This window comes from Ictidomys tridecemlineatus, chromosome 2 (assembly GCF_052094955.1).
Source record: "Ictidomys tridecemlineatus isolate mIctTri1 chromosome 2, mIctTri1.hap1, whole genome shotgun sequence".
NCBI classification, from domain to species: Eukaryota; Metazoa; Chordata; class Mammalia; order Rodentia; family Sciuridae; genus Ictidomys; species Ictidomys tridecemlineatus.
In genome coordinates this window covers 25,097,832-25,121,870 of record NC_135478.1, presented here as the reverse complement: position 1 = coordinate 25,121,870, position 24,039 = coordinate 25,097,832, and the positions used below count along the sequence as shown (strand labels likewise).

The window sequence follows — 24,039 nt, the reverse complement described above, 5'->3', positions numbered from 1 at the left end:
AAAAGAGGAGGAAGCTAGGGAGAGATGTGGCTGCCGTGATTTGTTTCACAGTCTCCTATAATAAAATGAATGTGTCAACAGCCACTTGAGGTCGGCAAGAAGGGTATTTTTAATAGAATTCACAGGCAGATTTCCCACCTGCCTGCCCTGCCCTTCCCTCCACGTTTGGGCTTGTCTGAGGTTCATTCCACAAATAAGCAGCTGATGAAAATACTTTAGAAGGTACAGCATAGTTGATATGGAAGAATAAGGACCCTGCTCTTACTCTAAGAGAATAGGCCTTGGACTTCCACTACCCCCTGCAATAAAGCAAGTTTTATATACATTCCCCATATCTTTTTCTAACATTTTCTTATATAAATTTAAATATTTTACAAAAAAAAAAAGGGGGGTTTTCCTCCAAACATATAAATTTGAGTGAAACACATTGATTTCCGATGCTTGAACTTATTTCTTCACTAAAATATAAACACTATCTCATATGACGGGTAGATGTCTTTTGACCACGGGATACCAGTGAAGTCTGAATTGCTCTGTGGAGAAGGCACTTGTGTTTTCTGAGGTCTCCAGCAAGTATCTCAGCGCAATAGAACTGCTGTCCTCCAGACCTCGTGCCAAGGCCTCCAAGTGCCCAGTCACTGAGGGAGCTGGGGGAAAATGTTGAGTAAACATGATTCTAAAATTATGGAAACAAAACATGAATAGCACAGACCAGTTCTTAGTCTAGAATCAAACTACACACAAAATCCAAAGTGTTCGTTCATGAAGATTCAAACCTGCTTCATTCTCATAAATTATAAAATACAAAGGTGGATGTTTTTAATGACAAAAACTCAAAACAGTACTGAAAGGGTTTGTGTCAATGTACAAAAAAGAGTCAGTCCCTCTGGGCAGGGCCCCACAGAGCAGCACCCAGGTCAAAGGGCAGCTGCCCTATTGCTGGGCCAGAAGTGCTGTCCTGTTGGCCTTCATCTTCTCTAGCCGCTTGGCCAGGTGACTGTTGGTCATTTCCATCTCCTCAATCTTGTCCAGTGCTGTTCGTAACTGGAGACAGGGAGAGAGCACAGTGACTTCATGTGGCCCAAAACTCAGAAACAAAACTCAGTGCTACTGTATTTTCAATTTTCTGGGAAACAGAAGCATTGCAAGTTGTGATGGCCTCACACATGATCCCAAAACAGCCTATTTTTTTTTATGTCACCTATAGGTGTTAAACAATGATTATATGTATTATTTGTTTAAATCACAGAAAGGGCTGGGTGTGGTGGCAAATGCTTGTAATCCCAGCTGCTCAGGAGGCTGAGGCAGGAGGATCACAAGTTCAAAAAAGCTAGCCTCAGCAAAAGTGAGGCACTCAGCAACTCAGTGAGATCCTGTCTTTAAATAAAATACAAAATATTACTGGGGATGTGGCTCAGTGGTTGAGTGCCCCTGAGTTCAATCCCTGGTACCTTCCCCTACAAAAAATCACAGAAAGGACATAGAGAATATGCAGAAATAGATCTAATCTGAAACAAAAATGAAAATCACCTTTTTAACTTATTAATATTAAGTCTAACTGACCAAGACAAAAAAGTAAGTGGCAGTCAACATGCAGGTAACAAGAGTAAGTGACATTCAACTGCTGTTTCCTTAAGATTTGACCCAGTGTCAAGTTTCTTGGGCAGTAAAGAGTTTATTTCCAAAGGATTTTTTCTTTTTAGGAATGTATTCTCCAAGAGGTGTATTAAAACAAGTACCTCTCGTTGTAGCTTCCTCTTTTCTGCCTTCAGTTCATCTTCAACTTTCTCAGCATTCTCAGCAGCAGTTTTGTATCTCAGCACCTGCCCCTCAAGCCGGTTAATCTGTGAATATGAGAATACAGGCATCTAGTATTCACTACCACTATTTGGTAGCCACAATGGAAATATAACATCATTATGATTTCTAAATAATCTAACACTAATGAGTCCCCCTAGGATGAGTCATAGGTCTTCTCAGACCCAGCTACTATTTATAAACCAAGAAGAATCTCCAAGAGGATTACAGATATAGAGTCATTGGGCCAATTTCCCAATTTTATGATAAAATATTGTTTAAGTGCCACAGTAGCATTGTAAGAGGAGACTCACTGGAGAAGTTTCTAGACTTTTTTAAATGTACACTAAGGGATTTTGTTAGATGTTATGATCTTGAATTCTTCTGAAATATCTACAAAAAAAACAATTATTAGGTATATTTTTTTATGTTTTTAGAGAAAACAGAAGGCTAAAGCGCCCTGCCAGGTGCTCTCTGCTGGCTTCTCTATTTTAAAGAGCTTTTTTGGAGACCCAAATAAGGTGGGTATGTTGATGCATGCCTATAATCCCAGCAACTTGGGAGGCTGAGGCAGGAGGATTACAAGTTCTAGACCAGCCTTGGCAACTTAGCAAAACCCTGTCTCAAACTTAAAAATAAAAAGGGTTGAAAATACAGCTTAATGGTAGAACACTGCTGGACTGAATTCTCAGTACCACCATCAAAAAAACAAACAAACAAATAAAAAACCTCACAGTAACTCTTGCACTCATAGGGTTAGCCACTTAGATGCAGGAAGTGGAGATGTTTTTAAAAAAATTTAAATCACAAAGTACCATACAGAAGAAGTACTTACACTTTGCTCCAAGGTGGTTATATCCTGTTCTGCTTTTGAAAGCTTAAATTTGTATTCACTAATTTGTCTATTGGCATCTCCTAGAACAGAATATAATGATGAATAATCTTCATCTTTCGGATATGCAGATGCAGAAAAATGTGCCCTCCGAGACTATGAAACACAAAACACAGCAATTGCCACATCTCCAGCAGCCAGGTGATGGGCTGCTGAATCTCCAGCACTTATGTTGCAACAGCATTCCCTTGAACTAGAAATTCAGAGAAAAGTCTTTCTTCACCCCTTGATCTTTGTGAGCAAAACCTGGAGAAAGAAACCCTGCCAAGGAAGCAACTTCATCTGTAGCCCTGTATCCCACAGAGCCTCCATGCTCACAGAACTGGGCCTTCTGGTTCCCCAAACCTAACCCTGTACCTCCCACCTTCCAGGTTTTGCTTCTGCTCCCCCAAACCTCAAGTGCCCTTTCATCTCCTGCATGACTCTCTTTAGTTAACTGTATCTTCTCCTTCCCTTATGGCATTAAAATTTGTTTTTTTATGACACTGATCATGTTTTCAAATTGTGTATGTGTGTGTGTGTGTGTGTGAGAGAGAGAGAGAGAGAGAGAGAGTAAGTATATGTTTGTATATGTGTGTGTGTGTAAGGTAAGGGGCTCTGTCTTAGCCTTGGATGCTTCAGTATTTGCTAGAAGAAATGCTTTTTAATAAACTGTGATAATGTTTGCAAAGAGCTATGAATCATTAGATGTGCATCTGACCTAAGAAATAAATCACTTAAAATGAGAAACTGAGAAATGAATGGGGCACGGAATAAAAATTCCCTCCAGGAACCCAAATTTAACAAAAATTTCCCTATACAATGATTATAGAATCATCTTAGCTTGAAGAAGATAAAGTAAATCTAACTTTTAAACAAAAAGAAATACTCAAATAACCTAAGAACTTTTCTATATTTCCACATGGTCAAGATTATAACTACTTAATTATCTTCAATGAAAGAGATGTTTGGAATAGTATAGCTGCTATCACCTTTCACGGGGTTATAAAGCCACCCTGGAAGTGAAGAGAGCTATTCCATTCACAAGCTCTGTAACAGAAGGGTCTTGTTTTTCAATTTTAGGGTCTTGTTTTTCAATTCTTATCCCTAGCAATCTATTGATTATCAAAATATGCTGCTTCCCTCTCACTTTTCAACCCACCCATTCCTTCCTATTTACAAAAGTATAAGTCCCTTGTCTCAGTCATTTCATGTGTCATTTCATTCCAAAGCACCATGTCTGCCAAGGTGCTTTTCAAAGCCAAGAGTTGCCTGGGCCCCTTTCCTGGCCTTCTGGTCCAAGGGAGCTGCTTGCTTTTGTCTTCACCAGCTGGGCCTGGCATTCCCACAGTCCTGCTCAGCTCACTTTGTTTTATTCCGCCTCCCACCCCCGCCCTGCGCCCCCATCCCTGGAGACTTTTTCCTTCTGCAAAATCCAGCTCTACAACACCCACTTGGCTCTAGAAAGTAGCCACACATAAATGCCAGCCCATTTCTCTTCAATTCCTTCTGAATTTCTCCTGTCAGAAGTCCCTGTACTGGGGCTGGGGTTGTGGCTCAAGTGGTAGCGCGCTCGCCTGGCATGCATGCGACCCGGGTTCGATCCTCAGCACCACATACCAACAAAGATATTGTGTCTGCCGAGAACTAAAAAAATAAATATTAAAAAATTTCTCTCTCTCTCTCTCTTTCTCTCTCTCTCTCCTCTCCTCTCTCACTCTCTTTTTTAAAAAAAAAAAAAAAAAAAAAGAAGTCCCTGTACTGATTCAGGCTCACCATCATATCTTCCTAACTAGCCAGCCCCCTCTAATCCTGTCCCTGTTTTCATCAACCCTCCACAGTGAAATGATATTCTGTAACAAAACATTCACCAGGAAACATTATTAGCATTTTAGCTGACTCCAAAAGAAGAAGTAATACTTCAAAAGTTGGTACTAATAAACCTTAATTCAAAAAGTCTTATCTATTTGACCAAATTCAGATTATTTACCTAATTGCCAAGATTTTAAAATCAGTTATCAGGAAAGCTATTCAAATTGGAAAAATCAGTCTTTCCCTGTCTATAAATTATGCCACCACCAACAAAACCAACTATATACCAATGGCTGCTGAAATCCCTGAGCTAGGGATTTAATATGAATGCTATAAGTGTGTAAAAATAATATGGGGTCAAAAGTAGAAAGGGCTAAATACTGGAATAATCTGGATAAACAGTACATTAGACTTGTGATCTTTTTAAAATTCCATCTAGAGACTAATTTGGGTTAAAATATTCTTCCAGAAAATGAAAAACTGTGCTGCAATTGTGTACAATGACTCAAAATGCATTCTGATGTCATACATACCTAATTAAAATAAATTAATAAAAAAGTACTTCTAGAAAAAAATTTAAAACTACTTAACATTAGTATTAGTCCCAAATCTCCAATTATCCAAGATAAATTCTACAAAACTTTAATGGGGGAAGGGTGCTGCATGGGAGCTTAAAGTTACACCTGGGTGTGACAAAGGACAGTATCAGGTTGTCAAAGGCATTTCACAACTTGCAAAAAGCTCCAATAAACTCCTTTGCCCAGAAACAGCAGGAGAGCAAGATGGTGTCCTCTCATATACCTAAAGGCCACAGACCAATGCAGCCTCCTCAGCTGCTTTACTGACTGCTGTCTAGACTAACCAATGACCAAAACAAGTGAGTATGAGAACCCAACAACCTGCTCACAATCCCACTCTGGGGACACACCTGTATACAAATGGAGACTGGCCTGTCCCCTAGTACCTACTCTGCATTTCGATAAACTGCAAGTCTGAGCCATTCTGAAGTCCTGCCAGGTCACCCGCTGTGCCATCATTCCTGGAGCACTTCTGCCGTTCTTCTTCTAACTGCAGTTTCAGTTTTCTAATCTGAAATGGAAATAAATGTCACTGTCAAAATCCACTCTCTCAAATGAAGCAGATGCTTGACCCGGTGGCCACATCACAAAACAAAGCAGATTCTCATCATATTGGCCATACAAATCATTCCATTCAGATGATTTTCTTGAGTGCCAACTAAGGGACACACGATTCTAGGTACTAGAGGTAAGCTCTAAACAAATATAAAAAGAAGTGAGCCCTAGGACCAGGTGTCCCAATAAAAACAGCCATATTTTATTATTTGTGTATATTTACAGAACAGTACATCTTTGGGTATTTTACTTTTATTAAAAATGGAAAGTTTCACAAGCAGTTACAATTTATTCTTATCACCATTAATGTTTAATTTAGAGATAAGTGAAATATTTAGAAAGCTTTCTATATACAAAAATGATTGGAAACGTCCAAGTGGCTTCCCAACTGTCCTCAACTCTATCCACAGTAGTCAAGAGGAAGTTTGCCACGAACCTCATGGGGAAAGGGTGAGCTCTGCACTGGACTAAACCCATGCTTCCCAGACACCTCTGACTTCTGAACATTCATGGGGTTGCCAGTATTCTCTGCCTTGAGGAAATCATTACATCCATTTCGAAAAGGGTCGTCCTTCCTCTTCTGCACTCTTTCCCCACAAGACTATACAGCCCATAACCTTCATCTCCTAACCATTCCCAGTGCCTGGAACTCTTCTACTGTGCCCTTTGGAAGTGTCAGTCCATCAGTAGCAAGCCCCTGCCTCCTTCAGCATCTTCTCTGAGCTCTTCCTTTACCTCAGTGCTCATCTACATTCTTTTGCAGTCCCACCAAGTACTGGGTGTTTTGTTTTTGTTTTTCTTCCACAGCCTCCTACCACTGAACCCGGAAATTAATAGGTGTCCTCTTGTTTTCCTTGCTGGTACTGAATTATTCTACACCCCATCCTCCTTTAAAGGCACAGTTCTTAATTTCATCTCTTCAAATTACACACACTACCTCCCTCTCCTCACCTCCATCATCCCACTCCATCAGCATTTTAGTTCCTCAAGACCACCCATCTTCATTCTCAGTAATTTCAAGAAACACCTACAGAGAGGCTCTTGGGCTCATCTCTCAGTTTCTGGAATACTTCCTCTCCAAGGATCTTGCTATCCACCCTTTCTTGTCCCCAGCCACTCATGCTATAGTCATAGATTAGATCTCAACATTAGAGAACAGTTCCTATACAATTCAGCTCCATGCATCCTCCCCCTCACCACGATTCCTAATCTTTCCAACTCATTATCTATAGACCCTAACATACTTCAACTCCACTATACTTCTAGTCCACTGATTCTATGGTATTTTCACAGTGCCTTGATGTTTTCTTGGATATCCTCTCAATCCTCCTTATCCAGATTAATTTCTAGGTCCAGTAGACTCATCATTCTCTTCTATACTCCCTCACCTCCCTTGCCCCATTATACTTGCCTAGTAAAATATAACTCTACTCAGTCATGACCTCTACCCATGGAGCTGACTGTAGCTAGTGAAACACTTATAATAAATGCATTCACATAAACTTTTAACATAGCATATAATTTACTTAATTACATTCACTATTATCTCTGATCTCTTCTCTCTACAATGTAAGATTGGGACAGATCAGTTTCTGAACTGATTTATTCACTTAAATATCCCAAGTGTGTAGAATAGTGACTGTTAAATAGTGGCATCTCTCTCAACACTTGATGAATGATTGAGTAGGAGGAGTAAGGGAAAAGTCAACAAAGTAATTTAAGAAATTTTCCCAGAACTAAAAATAGAAGTTCCTAGAATTGACAGGGTCCAGTGTCATGCAATAAAACTTCAAAACACATCACTGAAATTTTAAAACACTAATGAGAAAGAGAATAGGACATGAGCTTTCAGAAGCAGGGTAAAAATATGTCACCTAAAAAAGATTTAAAAATCAAAATGTCCTCCAACACTCTTAACCACACTGGAAGACAGAGAAGTTTGTTTAAAATCCAAAGGGAAATGCTGCAGACCAGAAGAATTAGATACTGATAATCAAGCAAGAGAGTAAAAATAAAAGACACTTTAGGCCCAGAACATCATGAAAAGTTAACAGCCCACATACCCTTTCCTCAGGAAGTTATGGAAGATACACCAAAATAAAAGAATAAATAAAGGAAGAAGGCATCAGACTAGGAAAAGGGAACTGAGCCCAAATCATAGGCAGAGAAAAGTCCCACGTGCCAAGACAGCATGATCACATCTGCATGTGGAAGGAGAAAGCCACTAGTTTAGAATGGGTCAAGTCAGAGCCAAGACTTCTGAAGATAAAACAAGAGAATATCTGATGCATGTGAAAACAACAAGAATGGGTTTAAACTACTGCTTAAAACTCTGTGGCTAAATTAATGATAAACACAAAGAAAACCAGGAAAATGAAACGAAAAGAAAAACCACAGTATTAACAAATGGTTGTGAAAGAGATGAAAGTCAAGCCTAGAATGTCACATGGCTTCCTTGTGAGTAATGCTCAGAAGTCCTGATGACATAAACAGACTAGAATTACACTGTTCCTTCATTAATAGGATATGAGGATGGGGAAGTATGCACGTCCAAGAGAGGGACAAAGGACGAAAGACAGCTAAGTTCTCATCTTCCACAGAGGAATGTCAACAGAGAATGCCTAAAACAGAACAATCAAGAAGCAACATAAGCAGGTTACAAACCAAAAGAGTCAGCTGTAAACTAAATAGAAATGGTCAGGGCTGATAGAGGAGTCAGGCAAAGGACTACTGTCTCCACTCACTTTGCGGAACTCAATGACTCACTGGAGATTGTGTCCTATAGTTTTTTAAGAGTAAGAAACAACAAAGACACAAAATATGCACTATCTTTTAAATTTCACTTAAGTATTGAGGTTTAAAATAAGCACATTTCCAATTTCCAATGAATAGTTTATTAATAGTCTGCCATGTAACTTAGGTAAATTAACAATATCTTCTAAAAAGAAGAAAGTCTTTACCTGTGATAGTAGCTCTTCCTTTTCTCCTGCAAGTTTCTGTAGCCTTACATCTGAAACAAATGAAAAAGGCTATAAACTAAATTTGTAATGAAGTAGTATATAAACAATTTCTCAAATAGCAAACATCTGATAAGTTACATTACCTACAGCTCCAAGTATGAAAAGAAATAGAAACTTTCATACTATTACTTAATTATCCCAAATGTATTTCCACACATTGATGTTTATCAGGGCACCAAATACAACATTTGCTCCTAAAACAGTGATTTTTCCAGTTAAGGACAAATCGAAGCACAAAGGAGACCACTTCCTTGTTTCTAAAATTTACAAACTTTCACCACTAGACAGAAAAACTCAAATGCCAATGGGAGTCCCACAGGCTTCTACTTTTAGCAGGAGAGCTCAAAAGTTGTGAAAGACAGGGTCTGGGCAAGGGTAAGCTAAAGCCAAGAAAACAGAGGACCATAATGCTAAAAGGAGCAAATTCCCACAAAATTTAGTGAGTGAGAGTTGGAAAACTCTTAAGATGGGGGCAGCCATGGGCAAATCTGGTGCTGGGAAGCAGGGTCATTAGGGCTTGCTCCCAGCCTGTGGAGTATGTTGTTTCTTCCTAAGCAGGCACCAATATAAGCCCTGTTATAGTTTGGATATGAAGTGTGCCCTGAAAAGCTTCTGTGTTAGAAACACAATCCTCAATGTAGCAAGATTCCAAGGAAAAAATATTGGATCATGAGAGCTGTAACTTCATCAGTGGACTAATTCGTTTGGTGGAGTAATAATATGAATGAACTACTGGGTGGGAACTGTAAGTAGGTGGGGCATAGATGAAGAAACTAAGTCACCAGGGGCATGCCTGCCTCCTTGCTTACTCTTCTTTCCTTTCTACTTCCTGACTGAGAGGAGCTGAGAAGCTTTCCTCCACCATACCCCTTCCACTATGATGTTCTGTCTCACCATAGCACAACAGAACTAGCAGACCACAGGCTGAAATTTCTGAAACCATAGCCAAAATAAGTCTTTCCTCTTCCAAATTGTTATTTTCAGGTTATTTTGTTCACACTGATGAAAAGCTAAGTAACATAGGCCCCTGGGTCTGAGGAGACTACAATAGTTCAGTTAAAGAAGCACATCCCACAATTAATAAGGGTCACAGCCAAATATAAGTTCTGTTTTCTTCAGCACTTTCCAAACAGGCAGAAGAAATACTCTGAGCTACCCTAGACTCTACTTATTCCATTCTCTAGATCTTCCCTCTAACCCACCCAGCATCTTCTACTTTATCAAAGTGCCCTATAACTACATTTCAGAAATTCTGCATATTGAAGAACCTGCTTACTAACTTTTAAAATACTATCAGCTTGTGCCACTTTTCCAGCACCTCCTGCTCCTTTAGGAAACCTTGGCATATATAAAAACAAGTGAAAAATGTAAAAGGATTGTTTCTTAATAGGTAAAAGTGAGCTGATAATACAGTAACTATCTGTGTTATTCTTCTTCCTTTAGTAGGACTGTTAGGGACAACGGATGGGCCCCCTGGTGGTTTCCTTGGGAGAGGTGCCACTAGGTTCTCAGAATGACATTTAAGAGGTCCAGATTTTAAGAGGCTTAGAAGCCCTGCTCTAGAAATCTCAGGCCTCTGATACCCATTGTTCCTGATCATCTATTTCTTGCCTTAAGAAATGTGATGGCAAAGAGCTATCCCTGAACTAAGTAGTGAAACACAAAACCAGATGTTCCAGGAAGAAAAAACTAAAAATACACTTGGAAAGTTGCTGCCAACCCACAGCCTCCCTGGGATAGGCATGCTTGACTTTTTTCGTGAAAAGCACTGGGTGCAGACCCATATGCTTCCATTCAGGGACCTTGTAGCTACACTTAACTGCCTCACAATGACTCAGATGCTGGTTACCCAATGTCAAAAGATGTCTAAAGATAATACATCCAGATCTTCCTGTTAGGGAGCTAGATGAGTTTCAGATGGCCCTTATCCTGTTTTTGTTTTCCAAGCTGGATTATGAACAAACTAGAAGTCCAACAACATTGATCCAAGATAAAATAGCAACCAGTCTTACCTAGTGGCCCTTCTCCTGCTGACTCCAGGACCTGAGCAGCTTTCTGAGACACAACAGTAATGGCACCAACCACTGGTTCATGATTGACATCACCATTGGGAGTGTCATCAGGAATTATAACTAAACCATGTTTCTGTGGAAAAGGAAAAAAAAAAAACACAACCCACCATCACAAAAGATGGCTCATATGGAAGCAGAAGCTCTGTGAGGTAACTCTGCAACAATGTATGTTTGCCACGGGGGAAACCTAGTTAGAATCAATTACATGGAATATATAGACACCTCTGTGAAGAAAATGACTTAATCAAACCAGATCAAAATTGTGGTTTGTATTCAGGATAGGAAAGATGACAGGATAAGAGAAAGAGTAAAGCAGTGGGGAAACTGAGCTCTAGCTCATGCTCACATACCTCTCCTGTCACTGTCTCCTGCAGGTCAGCCAGCTCCTCTCTGAGCGTATCTCGCTCATTCCTAAGGCAGGCAATGTATTCTTTCTGTTTCTCTAGGGCCTGGTTTTAGGAAGGGTAGCAAGGGAAAAAATGGCACAGAAAAAGAGCAAGTGAAAGGTAACTAATTCAAATAAGCAAAGATAAAGGCATAAAAAGCAAGGAGGCCATTAAAAGCTGGGAAACAAGCAGTCAGGGGAGGAAATGGTTATATGAGTATACATCTGCAGAAGAGAGCTTTAGTAGAAACTGGTTCTCATGCATAAATTTAGCAAAACATGCTTATCACATCAAGCAGGAAAAAATCTTTCTTTTCCAGTCAAAGAAGAAAATAGGAAAAGGAAGATGAAGACAGCAGCAAGAGTTAAAACTTTCCTCACTGACCTCCTTAGTACATTTTCATTTGGTCACCAACAACAAGAAGTATTTCATGTTTAACTAAAACAACTTATTCAAGAATATATCTGATCTCTTTAAAATAAAAAGTTGGTTTTGGAAGAAAAATAACCAGTATACGTAAGTTATTTTAATTAAATATTGGCTGTATGATTGTTCTCCAAATAATGTGGCAAAATACTCAAATACCACTTAGTCCAAAATAGCAAGTCTCCAAAGGGATTTTCCAGGGTTTCTGTTAATTTAATAAAATACAATTAAGACTCATTTGGTTTTCTGATGTACTTTCAAAATGTGAAAAGCAAAAATAAGACATTGACAAAATAAACATAGCCCACCTATGGAGGCTGGCAGATTATGGGTTCCAGGATAAAGCTTTTAAGTCCTGGAATATATTTAATTTACCTATGCCTCAATTTCCTCATCTGATAAACAGTAGAGATAGCAACAGTGCTCACCCCAAGGGTAGAGGTTTAAAGGGGTACTCAGCAAAGAGCACTACCTGCAGTAGCCAAGGCCACAGGAGAGGTTCAGAGAAAGCAGACTGGTGTTTCCACTGGGAACTCCCTGAATCTCAGGACTATCAAAGGGAAGGAGGACAATGCAAAAGCAGAAAAAAAAATCAAATCTACTATGTAGTAACCCAGACTTTAAAACATTACTACCTTAAGTAATCTATGCAGGGACCTCACAGCTGGGCTACTTCAAAAAGTCTCTCTACATACTTATTCTTGTATTTAATGTTTTCTGCCAGCATTCCCATAAACCCAAGAAGTTAAATTACAACAGGTAAACTTATCTCTCAGTTGACTAGGTTTCAAAGTGGGCCAACTGCTTAGTTACTATACAATCGAGCAATTTTTAAAAATCATTGTAATTCTATTCTGCAGCCAAATTGGGACTAAAAAGGAATCATAGCAATGACCATTTGTGGAACACAAATTATATGGCAGGAGCTATTTTATGTGCCCATAATTTCTCCCTTATATGTAATTTTATATATGAAATATCTCCTTTATGTACAGTGCAAATGTACTACTTGTCTTATCCTCATTTTATAGATCAGAAAATTGAGGCTCAGAGAAGTGTTTTTTTGTATGTGGGTGTGGTGGTGGTGGGTCTTCCTTTTGTTGATTGGTTGGTTGGTTGGTTTTCCCCCAACGTCACAGTAAGTGGCAAGACCAGAAAATGAATCTAATTCTTTTTGGTTCCAAAGACTCTGCATACACAGTTTATTTTTTATATCACAGTTCTATAGAGGTTGCATTATGTTACTTGATTATCATCCCAAATGATGCTAGAAAAGTAGGTCACAGGGCAAGTCTGCTCTTATCCAATTGCAATGTCAATATCTTAACTTCCTCTTGTTTTTTTTTTTTTTGGCAGGGGCCAGTGAGAATAACTGGGGATTGAACTCAGGGGCACTCAACCACTGAGTTACATCCCCAGCCCTATTTTGTATTTTATTTAGAGACAGGTTTTCACTGAGTTGCTTAGCGCCTCACTCTTACTGAGACTGGCTTTGAACTTGATCCTCCTGCCTCAGCCTCCAGAGCTGCTGGGATTACAGCAGGATTATGCGCTAACCACAGTTGGGCTAACTTCCTTTTATAGTTTATATTTGTATTATATGATCTACCTGTAAATTAGTTTGAGTTTCTAGTACCATATGGTCTTTACTCCAACACTTGGGGATAGCATTAACACTCTATTAGATTATTAACAAATGGAACATCAGGAGAACAAAGCACAGTGATATCTTCCCATCAGCGGATAGCCACACTTTAATTTCTACTGGGTTAGGTACTTTTAGTTATTGGTATCTGCATGCATAATTATGCCATGCATCACCACATGTAACTGAGTAAATGATCACTGTCACAACATGCTCTATAGAAACAATACCACTGAATATAAAAGACCGCTTAGGAACAGACCAATTTGAAACCAAGAATTCTAGCAAATGCTAGTACATGACATTTTCTCCTCTTTCCACATTTGTACTGCTGGGTTTTAATTTTTACTTTTAGACTTTTTAATTTCATCCTCCCACAATTGTAGATGGGAAAATAAAATATATCCTGTATATCTGTCCATTTCACCACAAAGTTTGAAAACTACCAAAATACCTTATAATTGGATAAAACGTATTCATGCTGGATTTGCAATCCTGTGGCATTACCTGACCATATATAACAACTACCCTTGTGTTTGCATGTAATAATAGTTCCTACAGTTGATTTTTTTTTTTTAGAGAAAAAGTACATGTTTGTGGAGATCTAAATAATTCTTTATCCCTAACCTAACCTCAAAAGGCCAAACAGAGATATATGCAATATATATGGCTGAACTTTGAGGCAACAGGTTAAATCACCATATAATTGTTCTGGGCCACAAATATCTTACTCAGAATGGAAACAAATGTATGATGGGTTAGCCAAGCACACAGGGCCTTTGTATACACTTACTCTACACATGGGCATTTGGGGAGAACTGCAGTGGAACTAGAGGCAAGACCATTGAGCTCATTGAAGGAACAACTAGAAAAACTGAACTCTAACCTGGGAATCACAGACATATTTCAACCGGGAAGTCACAAAATCTAATCTTGGAAATGATGCTGGAGACAAATGATGTATTAAGTAGTCACTGACCATAACTGAAATGTGTCTTCAAAGTTAAAAGAGGATTACCTTGAATCTATTAGAACGGCTAATAATAATAAGATAATAATGGCTACCTACAGTAAGAAAATAACACGTATTGGAGAAACTGTGGAGGAATTGGAATGTTTGTGCACTACTAATGGGAATGTAAGAGGACATAGTCACTATGGAAAATGGAATGACTGTTCCTCAAAAATTTACATAGAATTACTATATGAGTCAGCAATTCCACTGCTGAGTATTTCAAGACAATTGAAAGCATGATCTCAAAGAGATAACTGTATACCATGTTCACAGGAGAATTATTCACAACTTCCAAAAGGGAAAAGCAACCCAAGTGTACATCAATGGATAAATGTGGTATACACATACAATGGAATATTAGTCAACTTTAAAAATTAAGGACATTCATTCTGACATATGCTACAATACTGATTATTGTAGAGATTATGCTTAATGAAATAAGCCACTTATAAAAGAACAAATACTATACGATTGTATTTATACAGTACAGTACCTTCAGATAGAGTAAAAAGATGGCTGGCAGGGATGGCAGCTGTTTGATGGGAACAAAGTATTAGCTGGGGAAGATGAAAAATTCTGGTGGTGGATGGCGGTGACAGTAGCACAACACTGTGAATATACTTAAATGCCACTGAACTATACCCTTAAGAAATGGTTAAGATGGTAAATTGTATGTTGTTTGTATTTTAGAACAATTTTTCATAAAACATTCTTAAATGGCAGCAGTATAGAAATAGAAAACAGAGCTTGGGGTGGGAGGGACAGGGGTAGTAGATGTGGCCAAAAAGGAGGAGTGATCTGCTAGGCACAATAGTGCATGCCTGTAATCCCAAGGACTTAGAATGCTGAGGCTGGAGGATTACAAATTCAAGGCCAGCCTTAGCAATTTAGCAAGACCATTGTCTCAAGATAAAAACTAAAAAGGGCTGGGGATATTGCTCAGTGGTAGAATGTTCCTGGGTACCAGAGTCGGGACAGGGAAGAGAGATCCCTTTTGGGAATGGAAAACTTCTGTATCTCAACTTATTATATACAGTATCCTGGTTGTGATATTTATTATACTAGTTTTGCAATGTGGGAACATTTGGGAAAACAGAATAAAAGGCATACAGGATCTTTCTGTATTATTTCTTATAGTTGCATGTGACTCTAAAATGTTCTCAAAATTAAAAATGTTTAATTTTAAGAAGTCAAAGGAATGCATAATTGTACAGCCACAGAATAAGCCACAGTTATTCATTCAAAAAATGTCCAGACAATTAAAAAGCCAAGTTTATAACTTAACCATCAGCATGCCCGTTTGGTAGCAAAGAACATTTTATTGAACTAAATGTTTTAAGAGTTTCTAAGTCTGGTCCACAATACTCAGTTTCAAAAACTGAGACAACTATACAAATTAGAAACCCTGGATCTGTAGATTTGTGCTAAAGGAAATTATGTAAAGTCCTAAAAGAAGCCCACTGTAGACAATGACTAGATTTTTAATTATGCTTTACAAATTGCCTAATTTGTAACATAAATTTTTCATATCTCATTTTATAATTCCCAAGTAAAAGTTTAAATAAAATCAGTAGTTCACAACCACAATTTCAAGATGCCTAATAGAGTTGCTCATTCATCCCTCAGAAAGCTTTCCTAGGTTTAGATGAAGTTTCAGAAACTCAGTAACTTAAGCATCAGAAATTTATCTAAAAGTAGTTTAGTTCTTTAAATTCTTGATCTATGAACTCCTCTGTGTTTATTAACTAAAGATGAGGTACCTGGAATGGTGAAAAGAATGGGGTACACCTGACCACCAGCTTGGCATCAGAATGGCCCTAAAAAGGAAGGATCTGTTGCAGAGCATTCATATCTGAGCATGTCTGTCACATCCACAAGTGCTTTTGTGGATCTCTGCCAACATTTCACTGCCCTATCTAATCTTAAACAAAACAAAACAAAAAAAAAACAAGACTTTCCTCATTTGTTTTTTGTTTCCTTTCCCTAAAAAGGTAAGCCTCTGGCAACTACGAAGGACCCACGGACCCAAGGCAGAACAGAAAGCTCATGCCAAAAGACAGGATTGTCAGTTGAAGGACACCTGACAATTTTCAGTTTCCAGAGTACTTGGAATCTACCTGCAAGACTAAGCAAAAAAGCAATGAGGAATTTTTCCCTTATCTGGGCTCTGCTTTAGGGAGTTCTGGATTTATAATTAGAGATGATGTCACAGTTTGGCAACTCACCCTAGTCTAACATTCCTATCAACTTCCATAATTGAACTGATTTTAATCTCTTCCCATTTTATTCACTGAGAATTTATAGGAGGCTCATAACTTTTTCCCTATCCCCCTCCCTATCTTTCTGCTTCTTATTCAGATTCTTGTAAACATATCAAACTACCCACAAACTTTGAATTAAATGCTTGTGGCTGCTTCTGGATATGGATCCTAGGAGCAAGAAGAACACCTTCTTTTAAAAGTTCTACTCATAGGTTTCACAAGCCCCAAGTTGGCTGGAAAGATGAAATCTTTCTAGGCACAAAATCAGGTTTTCCCATGGAAGACCCTCTGTCTTCTGCTAATCATATTTCACATTGTATAACTACTCAAGAACAATCGAAAGGCCAGATTTTTAGGAGTCCCTAAGTTAAATTCTATTGGTCTATTCCTCATCAATGAGCTTCTAATCAAAGCCCAACTTCATCTCATACCCCAATTTTTTTATCTTTCCAAAGAAGTGTCTCCTGGAGGTCAAACACTTCTTTTGTCATGGTGTCTAGTTTCTGCTGCATGCGCTGATTCTCCTGCAGAGGAAGAGGGGAAGAGAAGTAATAAAAGAGCAGAAGAAAAAAGGGAAGGAATCAGAGGCAGGAAAACAGATAAAAAATAAAGCTGATAAACTTTTTAAAAGTGTGGGATAAACAGAAAAGGCAAGAGTGGTTTGCTAAAAGGAAAGATGACATCCAGGGTATTGCAACAGGAGTCTCACTGGCTTGCCCCTACAAAAGTTGGGGTGGGGCTTCTAGGGGTGCAGTTCACTGGCAGAGTACATGTTTAGTATGCACCAGGCTCTGGGTTTGATCCTCAGCATCGCCAAAAAAAAAAAAAAAAAGCAAAAGCAAGCAAGGGGACTGGGAATAACTGTTCCAACCACAGTTATGTGGCAGCAAGCCAGCTAGATTTCTGTGTACATGTGGCTCCATATGTGTACTCTTTCTTTGATAACCGCTTTTCCCAAACATGGAACAACTTACATTTCTAGAATTGTTTATGAACAAATGATCCTTTTTCACAGAGAATAAGTAGGATTTTTGAATTTTATATTTTAAAACAGAACTAAAAAAATAAGACATGTATTAGCTTGATAACTGATTTCCTGTTAGCAGAATCTATAATAGTAGGAACATCATGAATTATAAAGGAAACATCAGTTAGAAAAACCAGAATTTAACATTTAGCAATTCTCAAAGAATTCTTTTAATTAGGCAATGATACTTACTTGATATCCTCTTGTACTTAAGTTGCTTTGTTATACATTGTTGGTAAATTATCACTGCCGACTTTCCCTACTCATACTGTAATTTGTGATCCTCCTGACTTAGCCTCCTGATTATCCTGTAATCCCAGATAATCAGGAGGCTAAGGCAGGAGGATCACAAATTTGAAGTAAGCCTTGGCAACTTACGGAGACCACCTCAAAATAAAATAAAAAAGCCAACAAATGTAACTCAGTGGTAGAGTGCCAAAGGGTTTAACACCAGGTATAAAAATAAAGTCGAAAAAGTTCAAGAGATCTCATATACAACAATGTGAATACACTTAACACTACTCAACCATATCTTTTAAAGTGTTTAAAATACTGGGCTATTGAAGGGGGAATGTTTATAGGGTTCATAGTGATAATTTGTTTTAAATCTGCCTTTATGTTTCGTATTTAAAATTTTTTAGGAGACAACCAAATGTGAAGACACAATAAACTCTGTAGCATTTTACCTTTCTTCTCCCAGCATACATACCTGCATCCTAATCAACTCATGTTCTATCAAAATTGAGTATTCCCACAGTTCATGGACATACCTCAATAAGCTCATCTCTTTGCCGAAGGCCTTCTTTAAGTTCATCCATCTTATGCTGCAGCACACTACACATATGTTTCTGCCTTTCTAGCTCCTGTTATTAAACAAAAGATATCATCATTGATATGGGTCATGGCAGAGAACATATGTGATAAAACAAAGAGGCCAAGTGTGAGTTTCAGACACGTCTGGACTGCCGGTTTGTAGGAACCTAGAACAACTGTACATTCCACAGAAAGATCTGAAAATCTTAAAAAGTTTCATCTTATATGAGAAAGCAAGTAAGACAGAACCAATTAACCACACAGAAATTTAATGGAAAAAATGTAACCAAAGGTAGGGAAACTTTACCTAAAATGATTCAAAAATCTGAAAGCAACAAGGGAAAATGAAGCAATAAATTAAACTACATAAAAATCAAAACTTTTAGCTTGGCATGGTAGTGCACATCTGTAATCCTAGTAACTCAGAAGGCCAAGGCAGAAGTATTGCAAATTCAAGGACAGCCTGAGCAACTTACAAGGCCCTGTCTCAAAATAAAAAAATAAAAAAGGGTTAGGATTTGGCTCAGTGTCAGCATGTTCTGGGTTCAATACCCAATACTGGAGGAAAAAAAATGATGAAAAAGTTCTAGAGATCTGATGCGCAACAATGTGAATGAATACCCTTAACATCACTCAACCATACTCTAAAATGCCAGGCATGGTGGCACGTGCCTTTAAACCCAGCTATCAAGGGGCTCAGGCAGAAGCATCACAAGTTCTAGGTCAGCCTATGCAATTAAGTGAGATCTTATTGCAAAAAACAAAAATAAGATGGGGTGGGACTGTAGCTCAGTGGTGATACTACTATGTTCAATCTCTAGTACTACAAAAATAAGTAAGAAAATATAGTAAAATAAAATGACTAAAATGATAAATTTTATGTTGTGCTGTTTACAATAAAAAATATAAATTAAAACCCAAAAGCAACACCTACATACATACTGACTATAAAATGCAATGAACTTAACTATATATTCATAGAGAAGATAGAGTAGCCTAAGCACGGAGAGAGAAAACTATTTCAAGTAACTTTTTAAAACAATAGTTTGGCTATACATAGCCTAGCAAAAATAAAGGCCATACCAAACCAAACATGTTTGACTCCTTTCAGTAATTATGTATGTGTTGATGTTGGTATTGCTATTCTGAGTAACATGGAATAAAGCAGTGAGAATAAAATGTAACATAACTGCTGTCATCCCCAGTGACTTTGAGAAATAGAAATTGCAGTGTGGGAAAAAGGAGATACAGATATTAAGACAGAAGAAGTTAAGTAAAATCCCTAAGGTCCTGAATATAAACTTGGACTACCAGCATGAACTCATAATAAACAAACAGGGGCTGGGGATGTGGCTCAAGCAGTAGCACGCTCGCCTGGCATGCATGAGGCGCTGGGTTCGATCCTCAGCACCACATAAAAATAAAGATGTTGTGTCCACCAAAAACTAAAAAATAAATATTAAAAAAAACCTCTCTCTTTAAAAAACAAACAAACAAACAAACAAAAGCCCCACATACATATTTCCCTGATATATCCAATAAAAGCCTATACACAGTGAGCAACTCAGGGACAAGAAGCACCCCTATCATCCATACTGCTCCACTTAAAGAGGACCAGGGTTCCTTGGGGAAATGGCTGATTCCAAGCCTACGCCACAAAATATACAAAATGAGGCAAGAACATCTTCTTCTGTCAGAAAGCAAAGAAGCTATCACAAACAATTAGACTCATCAAAGATAGTGGGGAATCAACCTGAAGAGGCTCACACTAGCCAAAAGTGGGACAATTTGAGCATCAATAAGAATAAAAGCTGCAATGCACTGAAAAAAAAACCAAATGTTTGAATTCATGACTTCATAATGATAATTCCTTGTTTTGAAAACTTGTAAATAAAGGCAAAGAATTAAGCCTTTATCTTACCTTCCTTATGTAAATCCATTCCCTATGTAAACCATCTCATCCGAATAATAAGAAATAAGGAAGTTTCTCTTTAAAGTGGACTTAAGTTAATAAAGCAAAAGAAAGTAAAAAGTCTACAGGAGAAGATACTTGCCACTCATGTATCTGATAAGTGACTTGTATTCAGAACTTATAAAAATTCATATAGATCAATAATAGACAAATAATCCAAGTTTAAAAAATGGACAAAGGATCTGAATAGACATTTCTCAAAGGAAAATATACCAATAAGACCATGAAAATCTACTCCAAAGCATCAGACTATCAGGGAAATGCAAATCAAAATCATATCCACTAGGATGGCAAGAATTAAAGCCAGACAATAATAAGTGTTGGTGAGGATGCAAAGAACTCAGAACCTGCATAAACTGTAGGTGAGGAATGTAAATCAGTGAAGCTCCTTTGGAAAACAGTCTGTCATTCCTCAACTGAACAGAGTTACTCTATGGCCCAGCAAATTCACTCCTAAGGGTATACTTAAGAGAAAGGAAAATGTGTTCACACAAAAAAGTTTTGCAAAAAATGTTTCTTGGAAAAAAGAAAAAATTTAAAAAGAGCACATGCTGATCAAATGTGCTAAAATAAAAATGGGAAAATAAAAAATAAAACTAAAAAAAATTTTTTTAATGTTTCTTGGACCATTAATACATCATTCTTTAGGCTGGATTTGGAGATCACAGGGGAAAAAAACTCCAAATCCCTATTGACCTCATCACTTTTTAAATGGCTGGATCTTATTTTCTGATCCAATAAAATGTTATGATACAAGATAGGCAATTACCTTTGATTTTTCTTCATTTTCTCTATAAAATTCCGCCATCTGTTCCTCCTGTTCTTCAATAACATCCTTAAGGGTGTCCACTTGATAGATCAAATTGTTCTTTTCATTATCTAATTGTGCATTGGAAACCATGGCTTTCTTGTATTTCTCTTCCACTTCAGACAAAGACTCCTAAATGATAAAGTCATCAGCTTGGTATCTTAAATATGTTCATTGTATAGTATATAAGAAATATCACAGGAAATTATAGCACTGGCACAAACATATAAAGATGCATTTTCACAAAATAAAAGCAGTCTGGGAACTTCATGTTTAGTAACATGCACATAAAACAGGAAGATGATAATAAGCCAATAGAGCCTTTCTAAGAAATATATTTCCTCTCTGCTCACCAAGAAAACAAATCAAGCAGCAATATAGCTTCTGAAAGGTGTACATGTATGTGGAAAGCATAATTGTAAGAGTGAGAAAATAATGAATCATTAATATTTTCAGAAATGTTACTCCTGGTAGTGTTCAAAATACAGTATATAACAATAACAACAGAATTTTGCCACTTTGAACATCTGTTTTCCATACTTTCCTACTGTGTGTGATAATGCTAATGTAAATATGTAAACTTTCTTCTAGCAATTATTCAAATTTTAATCATTTTTTATAAGTGAGCAATACAAAAACAAATATTTAAAGAGAGCTACCACAAAATGCCTGATATTTTATACACCTCTTTATACACCTCAAAACTTCTACCTAAAATAGCTTATAAATGTTTTTCTAATAATTATATTTAATTTGGTAATTACTTGTACCTATTGATTTTTTAAAAGCAAAAATGAAAAACATTTCACCTAGAAAAAGAAATTAAGTTCTAGAAATAAATTTTTGAAAATACTAGCACAAATGTTTACAAACCAAGGTTCAAGGGAAAAAGATCTCCAAATCCTAAACCCTTACATTTATAATCAGTTAATTTTTGGCAAGTATGGTCATATATTTCAATGGGAAAAGAAATGATAGAGTTAACTGAACACTCACATATGAAAAGGATTAATTTAGGCCCCTATCTCACACCACACAGAAAATTACTCAAAATGAACCATACAGCTAAAACTATAAAATTCTTCAGAGAAAAAACATAAGTAAATCTTTAGGACATTGGGGTACCTAGTGGTTTCTTAGGTACAACAATGAAAGCTTATGAACCCCCTACAAATAAATTTAAAAGAGACTTCTTCAAAATTAAAACTTTTATGCTTTAAATGACCATCAAGAAAATGAAAAGACAACCCACAGAATGGGAGGAAATATTTGTAAATCCTATAACTGATAAAGAATTTATAGCTAGAATATATGAAGAACTCCTACAACTCAACAATAAAAGAGAATATAACTCAATTTAAAAATGGGCAGGGACTCAGAAATATCTCCAACCAAGATACACAAACAGCCAGTAAACACATGAAAACAATATTATTAGACTTTAGGGAAATGCACATTAAAACCAAAAAATGAGGCTGGGTGTAGTGGCTCATGCCTGTAATTGCAGCAACTTTGGGAGGCTGAGGAAGGAGGATCACCAGTGCAAGGCCAGCCTGGGCAATTTAGGGAGACCCTCAGCAACTTAGCATGACCCCGTCTCAAAATAAAAAATAAAAAGGACGGGGATGTAGCTCAGTGCGAAAGGATCCCTGGGTTCATTCCTAGTTCCCCCCAAAACAATGAGATCACCTCACATTCACTAGAATGGCTATAATCTATAATCAAAAAGAAAAAAACAAGGTATCAAGTTTTAGGGAAGATGTGGAGAAACGGGATCCCTTATAATTGCTAATAGGAATGTAAAATGGTATAGCTACTTTAGAAAACAGTTTGGCAGTTCCTCAAACTATTAAATATAGAGTTACCATATGATCCAGTATTCTATTCCTACTTATGTACCCAAGAAAAATGAAGATAGGTCTACATAAAAACTGTACACAAATGTTCACAGCAGTAATATTCATAATAGCAAAAATAGTAAATGATATGTAGTAAGTAAATCTATATATGAAATATTATCCAGTCATTAAAAAAATACCAATACATGTTATAACATGGATGAATCTTATAAACATTATGTTAAATGAAAAACAAAAAAACAAAAAAGATCACATACTGTATGATTCTATTTATATGAAATCTTCAGAATGGGCAAATCTATAAAGACAAAGCTAGCAGCTGCTCAGACTGAGGATGGGAGTGGGAGAGGAAGAATGGGAAATGACTGTTAGTAGGTACAGAGCCTCTGTGTCTGGGGTGATGAAATGTTCTAAAGCTAGGGTTGTAGTGGTAGGTGCACAACTCTGTGATTATGCTAAAAACCACTAACTATGCACTTAAAATGGGCAAATATTATAGTGTGTGAATTATACCTTAATAAGAATACACACAATTACATTTCTCTCTCTCTCCAAAATCATGCTTCACAAAAGATTTAAACTAGTATTAGAAACATTCAATCTAAATAAAGATTATAAGCAAAGTCAACTGTATAATAGTACATATGTAATAGAATATTAATGTAATGCAGAATTTAGTATGATTTTTGTTCATTTGACAAGTTAATAGTTAAAAAAAAAAGTTCTTAATACAATTGGGTAGGGTAAAAATGCAAATTTTCAATTTCCTCCCAGACCCACTGAATCAGAAAATCTGGAGGCAGAGCCCAGCAATATCAATATATATATTTTAAAAGGCTCCAGGTAATTCTTGTGCAACCTAAAGTTTTGAAGTCACTGGGTAAAGGTTTTAAAATCTGACTATATATACCTATATATTTTTGTCTCTAATAAAATGACAACACTGTAATTTATTATGTATATTAATATTTATTCATGCCTAAGATTTCATCAATCAGTTGTCCATTTTAAAAAGATGTTTCTGGAAACAACAGTGGAGAAATGCCAAGTTCCAAAAGTAAGGTTGTAAAGGGTAGCAGGTCTAGTATTCCAGGCACATATTTAACTAAATTATAGTCCATA

General features: G+C 37.2%; 1 protein-coding gene across 14 annotated transcripts in view; it reads right to left on the bottom strand.

The window, feature by feature from the left end:
* Positions 1–85: 85 nt before the first annotated feature.
* Lrrfip2 (LRR binding FLII interacting protein 2) overlaps positions 86–24,039 on the bottom strand; it is an 89,403-nt gene continuing 65,449 nt past the window's right edge. For 5 of the 14 annotated variants that reach the window (XM_078038152.1, XM_078038153.1, XM_078038154.1 and 2 more), the window contains 11 exons: positions 21,020–21,190; positions 18,236–18,328; positions 16,870–16,962; positions 14,671–14,709; positions 11,056–11,154; positions 10,646–10,778; positions 8,574–8,623; positions 5,449–5,569; positions 2,633–2,712; positions 1,740–1,844; positions 86–1,044 (listed from right to left, as the gene is read on the bottom strand). In XM_078038152.1, coding sequence (XP_077894278.1) covers positions 934–1,044; positions 1,740–1,844; positions 2,633–2,712; positions 5,449–5,569; positions 8,574–8,623; positions 10,646–10,778; positions 11,056–11,154; positions 14,671–14,709; positions 16,870–16,962; positions 18,236–18,328; positions 21,020–21,190 — 1,095 coding nt within the window. In that variant the 3' untranslated portion in view covers positions 86–933. The remainder of the gene's footprint in view (positions 1,045–1,739; positions 1,845–2,632; positions 2,713–5,448; positions 5,570–8,573; positions 8,624–10,645; positions 10,779–11,055; positions 11,155–14,670; positions 14,710–16,869; positions 16,963–18,235; positions 18,329–21,019; positions 21,191–24,039) is intronic. The other 9 variants (XM_021732111.3, XM_021732118.3, XM_021732125.3 and 6 more) reach the window with 3 other exon arrangements.